The sequence below is a fragment of the Macrobrachium rosenbergii genome, chromosome 50 (assembly GCF_040412425.1).
Source record: "Macrobrachium rosenbergii isolate ZJJX-2024 chromosome 50, ASM4041242v1, whole genome shotgun sequence".
In the NCBI taxonomy this organism is placed as follows: Eukaryota; Metazoa; Arthropoda; class Malacostraca; order Decapoda; family Palaemonidae; genus Macrobrachium; species Macrobrachium rosenbergii.
In genome coordinates this window covers 16550001-16560119 of record NC_089790.1, presented here as the reverse complement: position 1 = coordinate 16560119, position 10119 = coordinate 16550001, and the positions used below count along the sequence as shown (strand labels likewise).

The 10119-nt window shown below is 36.8% G+C and overlaps 1 protein-coding gene across 1 annotated transcript in view; it reads right to left on the bottom strand.

Moving 5' to 3' along the window:
- Positions 1-2800: 2800 nt before the first annotated feature.
- LOC136832917 (uncharacterized) overlaps positions 2801-10119 on the bottom strand; it is a 26272-nt gene continuing 18953 nt past the window's right edge. The window contains exon 2 of the mRNA XM_067094575.1: positions 2801-3056. Coding sequence (XP_066950676.1) covers positions 2801-3056 — 256 coding nt within the window. The remainder of the gene's footprint in view (positions 3057-10119) is intronic.

The window sequence follows — 10119 nt, the reverse complement described above, 5'->3', positions numbered from 1 at the left end:
CAGAATACAGCACACCCCAGGACAACTTGGTACAGAATACAGCATACCCCAGGACAACTTGATACAGAATACAGCACACCCCAGGACAACTTGGTACAGAATACAGCATACCCCAGGACCACATGGTACAGAATACAGCCTAACCCAGGGCAACTTGGTACAGAATACAGCATACCCCAGGACAACATGGTACAGAATACAGCATACCCCAGGGCAACTTGGTACAGAATACAGCATACCCCAGGACAACTTGGCACAGAACACAGCATACCCCAGGACAGCTTGGTACAGAATACAGCACACCCCAGGACAACATGGTACAGAATACAGCATAACCCAGGGCAACTTGGTACAGAATACAGCATACCCCAGGACAACATGGTACAGAATACAGCACACCCCAGGACGACATGGTACAGAATACAGCATAACCCAGGGCAACTTGGTACAGAATACAGCATACCCCTTGACAACATGGTACAGAATACAGCACACCCCAGGACAACTTGGTACAGAATACAGCATACCCTAGGACAACTTGGTACAGAATACAGCACACCTCAGGACAACTTGGTACAGAATACAGCATACCCCAGGACCACATGGTACAGAATACAGCCTAACCCAGGGCAACTTGGTACAGAATACAGCATACCCCAGGACAACATGGTACAGAATACAGCATACCCCAAGGCAACTTGGTACAGAATACAGCATACACCAGGACAACTTGGTACAGAACACAGCATACCCCAGGACAGCTTGGTACAGAATACAGCACACCCCAGGACAACATGGTACAGAATACAGCATAACCCAGGGCAACTTGGTACAGAATACAGCACACCCCAGGACAACATGGTACAGAATACAGCACACCCCAGGACAACTTGGTACAGAATCCAGCATACCCCAGGACAACATGGTACAGAATACAGCATACCCCAGGACAACATGGTACAGAATACAGCATACCCCAGGACAACTTGGTACAGAATACAGCACACCCCAGGACAACATGGTACAGAATACAGCATAACCCAGGGCAACTTGGTACAGAATACAGCACACCCCAGGACAACATGGTACAGAATACAGCACACCCCAGGACAACTTGGTACAGAATCCAGCATACCCCAGGACAACTTGGTACAGAATACAGCACACCCCAGGACAACTTGGTACAGAGTACAGTATACCCCAGGACCACATGGTACAGAATACAGCATAACCCAGGGCAACTTGGTACAGAATACAGCATACCCCAGGACAACATGGTACAGAATACAGCATACCCCAGGACAACTTGGTACAGAATACAGCATTCCCCAGGATAACTTGGTACAGAATACAGCATACCCCAGGACAACATGGTACAGAATACAGCATACCCCAGGACAACTTGGTACAGAATACAGTATACCCCAGGACCACATGGTACAGAATACATCATAACCCAGGACAACTTGGTACAGAATACAGCATACCCCAGGACAACATGGTACAGAATACAGCATACCCCAGGACAACTTGGTACAGAATATAGCTTACCAGAGGTGGCTGTGGCTTCCAGACAGAGTGAGTCAGTGCAACATTGACAGAGCATGAAATCTGAAACGTATGGCACTGATACTTCTGTATATACCCCACACATAGGTAACTAGGAACAGTTACTTGTGTTCTTTGAAGAAGAAGGTAGTGTGAGCTCTAGGTTTGTGAAAAACAAAGCTTGGTGGGAGAAGTACCACCAAGCATAGTCCTGTATTCAAAGTAATTATTTACACTATTATGAAAGGAGGCGTTGAATGGAAAGAAATGGTCAGTAAAGACTTTTGTTTTGCTAAAGTTCAGTCTTGGTAATCCTTCTAAATATCCTTTGCCTCTCCTTTTTTCATGACCTGAGGTAATCCTAGACAGATGTACCTCACATGAAGAGCACCTACCTAAAATTTAATGACCTTTGTATGCACTCTAAGGGTTATGTAGCCCTTTAATCGTAAATGTTTGTAAAACAGTCTTCTTTGTAATCTTCTGTTCCATTGTTTGCAGTTTAATTGAAAATGCCATATTGTAAAGTCAAAAGATCATGCAGTTCGTTTTGGAATTTCATCGTGGCTATGTAATATATTCTGTTTATATTTTATACCATGTTGATAAAGGTTATACATATATATATATATTATATATATATATATATATATATACGAATATATCATGACATAAATTTTCAATTCATACCACTATTATCATTTCCCTACTTCGCATTATATTTCATCTCCAGTTCATCGTCCTCTCTCTCTCTCTCTCTCTCTCTCTCTCTCTCTCTCTCTCTCTCTCTCTCTCTCTCTCTCTCTCTCTCTCTACTCCCAGTTCCCACTATCTCTCGAGCTCTAATAGAAGAGCGGCACAAGTGTTTGGACCATTACCGACAAGTGTTTATCCCGAAAACTCCACGGAACTCGCACTCCATACTCTTTTAATGAAGGAAAATACGGGACCCGCATTTCGGAAGACATCACGTATGTATAGCGAATTCCTCTCTCTCTCTCTCTCTCTCTCTCTCTCTCTCTCTCTCTCTCTCTCTCTCTCTCTCTCTTTACAACGATTTTGTCAATAGTGAATAGCGCAGGGTGAAATCCGTCAGTGATAGATCTTGTATGTTTATTCTGCAAAGTAATACGGGAAACGTTTTAGGTTTTCGGAATGTAATGGTTTTAAAGGAATTTCAAAGCTGTCTGTAAAAATACCGTTCGTTAAAACCGGCAGAAAATTTCGCTGGTTTCAAAGTAAAACTGTTTGTTCACATTCGAGATCTGATGGGTTTGTATTTTGGTAGGCGACCTGTTGACGACATGTCGGTGACCTGTTGACGACTTGTCGGTGACCTGTTGACGGCATGTCGGTGACCTGTTGACGACTTACTGGCGACCTGTTGACGACATGTCGGTGACCTGTTGACGACTTGTCGGTAACCTGTTGACGACTTGCCGGTGACCTGTCGGCGACCTGTTGGTGACCTGCCGCTAACTTTCATTTCAAAATATCTGTGGAAATTGCTGCCAAATCCAGTTGTGGATCAAGTTTACACAGGAAATATCGGACTAATGTTAAGTATGTTCAGTGTTCCTTTGCTCACTGTGCATTTTAATTTTATATATTTATCGATTTCTGTATTTAATTTGTTTTTGGTCCAGATGAAAAACCATATTTTTTTCCACAGTTTAGTTTCTATATCAGGGCTCTGCCTAACGTAAACGCTCATTTTAGCACATAATAGACAACCCATTCCCCTTCCCCCCACCCTCTTAAATCATCTCATTTCGACACCTCCAATTGCCCCTGAAACTTTCGTTATTTTAAATAAATACTTCCCTTCGTGACCTTTGTAAAGGTCAGGGGAGAGCGTAACAGGATCGCGAAAGTTTGGTAGTTGACGACAGGAAAGGGGAGACTGACAGTTTCAGAAGTTTGGAGAATGTTGTTCAACTTAGGTATTATATTAGCTGTCATTTGCTACGATAACCGGGACATCATGTGGTTGCTGATGTCATATGATGTTGTGCTGGTGACACATGCGGTTAGAATGAGAGAGAGAGAGAGTGTGTGTGTGAGTGAGTGTAACTATTAGGATTTACACTATGAGCTGTAAATAACTGATTGATAGTGATGAGACCCAGTAAATGTTATATTCAGTTACTTCATATTAGTATGAACAGTTGCATAATGTACATTTCTTAGTGCTTTTGGAAATTTGATGTTTTATATATATTTATATATATATATATATATATATATATATATATATATATATATATATATATATATATATATATATATATATATATATATATATATATACATATATATACTGTATGTATATATATATATATATATATATATATATATATATATATATATATATATATATATATATATACATAAATTCTTTTTATCTTTCCCTTTCAAACTATATATGCTCTCATCCGTCTGTTTTCAAAACACTACCTAAATGCTTTTGGGAACGTCCTTAAAAAAAAAAAAATACTTCTTCAAGAAGTAACATAAACATTTCCTTACATTCTCTTTCCCTTTGTTGTAAGGTGCTTTCACTTTTTTTCTTTCATTGATGCTTTCCCTGTAGCTTTCCCCGTCCTTCTACAAGTACTGCAAAATTTAAACTCCTGTTCCCGGGGAGAGTGTCTAGTCTCAGTTGACTAGACGCCACCTGCTAGGGCGCTAATATTTCAGACACTTTCCATAAGATCTTCATCTCAAATCACTATGTAAAGCCTGTCAGATTTCTCAAAAGCCTGTCAGATTTCTCATTTAATTGTGAGAATGAGGATTTTTTCTCCCTTGTGGGTCTTGGGGTCTGTGAATGTTTGCTTTTTCAGTGGTAGGCTGCTACATCAGTTGTCTCTTTAGATTGACACTATCGGGTATTTGTAATCTTTTCAGATTGTGAATGCACACACACACACACATATATATATATGTATATATAATGTGTGTGTGTATATAGCCTACACACTCATACACTCACACACATATATTGATAGCCGTGTGGTTTAATGCGCGTCACTGTAGTCCTGAGTTCTTATCTTCCGTGGTTCGAGCCCACGAGACAACGAACTTATTATCAACTAAAACAGTTCCCCTTTAGGTATTAAAGGACATTTGTAGCTGAATGCTCGTATATGAATGGTGATGTGGTAAATTTCATTCATTCATATATATATATATATATATATATATATATATATATATATATATATATATATATATATATATATATATACTGTATATATACATATACACACACATATAAACGTCTATTCATCTTTTTAAGAAGGAGAACTTTATATATTTAAATAAAGGCATTTATCGAAATATACTATTAAATGATACATCAAGATGAAAGGTGATATTTCACTCGAATTGTATTTTCTTAAATTATTTCTAATTGCAGCCTTGAAAATATATTTGAGAGCTAAAGGAACGTACAGTGCTCAGAATAGTGAACGATAATTGTTCAGCTTTTCGAAATTTAAGACATAATTTGGTTAATGTTTTCAACCATAGTACAGGTAAGATCTTTTATCCCGTCTCAATAATAAATAGATTTTCTCCAGGTCGCTTCGGACGAGTTCCGTTTTCTTAACCGAGTCCCGTTTTCTTTACGACAGGTGGGACTGTGATAAATTAATCCAATGAACGGGTTAGACCAAAATTATTTTATTCCCACTAACAGCGGATGAAAATTTCATCCGTGAGGATGTCGGGCAATTGGAACTTCAGAAGTTCAAGCGAAGACGCAGTGCATTACTACCCTAATACAATTCTTCTTGTAATATAGTAATTTGCTTACATTTTTTCCTATTTATTTATTACTTTGTTAATTATTTTTTCTTTTTCAATAATGATCTCTTCTTTCTGTATTTCTCATAACTGTCTGTTACTTCTTTCAAATGAACACCATAATATTCTTTGGGAGCTTGAATTGCAAGTCAATGGCCTCTGTGGCAGGCTTGTTCCATATGAATATGGTTCATCCTCTGAATAATAATAATAATAATAATAATAATAATAATAATAATAATAATAATAATAATAATAATAATAATAATGTAATTTGGCCTAATTTATTTTACATTCATTCTTCAAAAAAGTAAATTCTCTTTAGCACAAACAATGTTAAATCTGTATTTTTTCACGTCACGAAGTCGTAAAAATAAATAGATAAAAACGAAAACTAAAAAAAAAATTTTAAAACGAAAACTGGAGATAAAGAAATTGAGTTTTATGAATTTTCCCCAACGACATTCGAGTTGAATGTCCCTGAATGTTAAATCCCAGCAAATGATCTCCAGTTAGACTCCCTAATGATTCTTATATTAGTCTTCCTAAGTAATCAGTCTGTTTGTGTAACTGGGTTGAATTGCCTTCTTGGAAAACGTAGGTTGTTTGTTACTTGAGTCTGTGTGTGTGGGTGTGTGTCTGTTTATTTTATTTTCTATAATTGTTGTTTCATCTTTACTCACAATTTTTTTACAGATTTTTTTTAGCATTGTTTCTCACTTCTCTTCATCATTATTTTTTCAGTATTGTTTCTTCAGGTTGTTTGTTACTTGAGTGTCTCTGTGTGTGTCTGTTTATTTTATATAATTGTTGTTTCATCTTTATTCACAATTAATTTTACAGATTTTTTAGCATTGTTTCTCACATCTCTTCCTTAATCATAATTTTTTTCAGTATTGTTTCTCAGGTTGTTTGTTACTTGAGTGTCTGTATGTGTGTGTCTGTTTATTTTATTTTATATAATTGTTGTTTCATCTTTATTCACAATTATTTTTAAAGATTTTTTTTAGTATTGCTTCTCATCTCTTCCTTCATCAACATTTTTTCAGTATTGTTTCTCAGGTTGTTTGTTACTTGAGTGTCTGTGTGTGTTTATTTTATTTTATGTAATTGTTGTTTCATCTTTACTCACAATTTTTTTTAAAGATTTTATTTTAGTATTGTTTCTCTTATCTCTTACTTGATCATTTTTTCAGTATTGTTTCTCATATCTCTCTTTCTCTCTCTTCATCGTCATTATTATTTGTTTTCCAATTTTATCATCATTACTTAAGGTTCTTTGCAGATTTCCTTCCTTAGGCCCCTAGCTGCTGCAACCCCTTTCATTCCTTTTGCTTTACCTCCGTTCATATTCTCTTCCTGCCATCTTACTTTCCTCAACCCTTTCTTGACAATTGTGTCACAGTGCAACTGGAAAAGGTTTTACTCCCGTTACATCTTCCAAACCTTTTTACTCTCAGTTTCAGCGCTGAATGACCTCACAGGTCATAGTGCTTGGCCTTTGACCTAAATTGCACATTCTGTTCTGTTCTATTCCTAACAATTGTTTCTGAATGCAGCTGCGAAAGGTTTTCCTCCTATAACACCTTTCAAACCTTTTTATTCTGAATTTCCCTTTCAGCGCTGGATGACCTCATAGGCCACAGTGCTTGGCCTTTGGCCTAAATTTCACATTCCATTCCATTCCGTTTGCTCTGTTTCAGTCTTCCATTATCTGCATCGGGTTACCCTTCCGGATATCAGAATAAGACGTTTCTCTCAGCACAGATCCTTTTCCCTATTCTTGACGGCGTCTCCAGCCTTATACAAAATTGAAGGACCCTAATGACTTCTGCGAGATATCGACGTCCGGGCAGAGACGGCCTTCTTCTCCTTTACGTATTCCGTCCGCTAATCAAATTTTACTTAGCCACTCGAGAAGGGAAACTGAGAGGGAGGGAGGGAGGGGGAAGAGGGAGGGAGGGAAATAGATGTCAGGATTCCCCTTCCTCCCTCCGTCCCTCCTTCACAAAGCCTTTTCTTCGGGGAACTGAAGGAGAGAGAGAGAGGGGAGAGAGAACCGTTTCCCACAATTTGCATTACGGATTTTTTTTTGTGAGGGGATTACTGTTTTGTATTGTGTTTTTGGTATAGTGGGATTTCTTGGTAGTAGGGATTTAAGTATAATTATCCATGTGATTATAGTATGTAAATGTATATAATAAATATGCATATATATATATTTATATAATTTTGTATGTATATTTACATATATATATATATATATATATATATATATATATATATATATATATATATATTATATATACACATATATATAATCATAGGCTCAGTCCACTATAGTGTAATATTGGCTCTATATAGAGCTGCCCTTCCGATCTTCACATAACATGTTAGGATGGGGTTGCTATCCACACGCCTTGCCTTACAGATGTTCAGAGGCCTTTGTCCAGACTACCCTTCGCATTTCTTGGTGGTTACCATCCAGATATTGACCAGAACCAACGTTCCTTAAGATAAAGCCTTCAGTTATTTGGAAATATAGTTCAGTACATGGTCCGTTGGGTTGGCAGGTAAAAGACATTCCTTATGTAAATTAGATAAAAAAAAAGTTAAGTATACCTTAGTTTAACCAGACCACTGAGCTAATTAACAGCTCTCCTAGGGCTGGCCCGAAGGGTTAGACCTATTTTACGTGGCTAAGAACCAATTGGTTACCTAGCAAGGGGACCTTCAGCTTATTGTGGAATCCGAACCGCATTATACCGAGAAGTGAATTTCTATCACCAGAAATAAATTCCTCTAATTCTTCATTGGCCGGCCGGAGACTCGAATGCGGGCCTAGCAGAGTGCTAGCCGAGAACTATACCGACCGTCCAACGAGGAACTATGTAAATGAGATAATGATGAAAGGGAGACGGAGATGGTTTGGACATGTCCTTCTCCTAGGAGCATAGAGCATGACAGGAAGACCCAGAACTCTGAAACTGGTGGCTGGAGGTGAGTGGAGTTTTGTGGAAGACAAAACACAGGAAAAAAATTAATGTTGAACCATGACAGAATTTCATCTGTAAGTTATTTCCCAATCTCATTACCTTATCATCTTCTGGCTCTACTTCTAAGCCTTTTTCACAATTAAACTCTCTCATTAAGACTTGTTCATTTTGAGCGAAATTAAATGATAATTGTACTGTCATGATATGCACCATTACAGTAAAAAAAAAAAAGCTATTCGTGAAAGAATGAAATTTGCAATTGAATATTGTGAAGCATTTAAGTGGTCTGTCGAGAGAGATATATGGACGCCTGGCTCCATTTGTTTGCTGAATATTCCACTGCCAGTTTTGTTTGCAATTTTTTAAGCTGTATTTTTTTGCATGTTTTATTTTGTTCTTTTAAACAAGGACTTCTTAGCAATGGCTTTACCCATAGTGACTTAAAAGTATTTTGATTACGTTTAGTATATCTGGACAGGCCAATGTATGATTAAGTATATATATGTATATATATATATATATACTGTATATATATACATACATACATACTTAATAAGGCTCTATACTGCATTATCGTACTCTTGACAGCCAACTGATCGCAAGTATGTCCGATTTCGTGAATATTCTATTGACAAAAACAGTTGTCAGTATTGAATGAACAAATATGTAGACAGCAACGAAGAAGATGGGAAATTAACTTGGATATATATATATATATATATATATATATATATATATATATATATATATATATATATATATATATATATATATATATATAATATATATATATTATATATATACATATACAGTATATATGTGTGTATGTATATACAGTATTATGTGTCTGTGTGTGTTTAAACCCACTCAACATTCTCATATATTTTGTAGAAGACGAACGCTTTAGCAAACATTTCCCAAGTAGGCAGGCACACCACCAGTAAATGTCATTTGATATACAATATACGCTACTTCCTACACACACTTCTCCCCCCTTATTATTTATAGCAATCTGGAGCCATCATATTCATCATATTCATCAGAATGAGTTTTTCGCTTCTCCCCCCCTGTGGTCACATGGAATCATCACACCATCACATTTGTCTCTTGTCTCATATTTTAGTCAGTTTGGACGAAAGGACGTCAAGGCTTCTCGTGGGTGGATTAATATGTCGAAATAATTGCTTGCTTCTCTTGTGCTTGGATCAATATGTTTGTCGAATATGTCTAATTCAGTGCTTGTTTCCCTCGTGGGCGGGTTAATATTATGTCGAATATGTCGAATTCGTTGCTTGTTTGTCTTGTGTTTGGATTAGTATTGTGTCGAATATGTCGAATTCATTGCTTGTTTGTCTTGTGTTTGGATTAACATTATGTCGAATATGTTGAATTCACTGCTTGTTTGTTTTTGTACTTGGATTATTATGATGTCGATTATGTCGAATTCGGTGCTTGTTTGTGTTGTGCTTGGATTAATATTTTGTTGAATACGTCGAATTAATTGCTTCCTTGTCTTGTGCTTGGATTAATATTATGTCGAATATGTCGTATTCATTGCTTGTTTGTCCTGTGCTTGGATTAATATTTTGTCGAATATGTCGAATTCACTGCTTGTTTGTCTTGTGCTTGGATTAATATTTTGTTTAATTATTCATTGCTGTTTGTCTTGTGTTTGGATTAATATAATGTCGAATATGTCATTCATTGCTTGTTTGTCTTGTGCTTGGATTAATATTTTGTCGAATATGTCGAATTCATTGCTTGT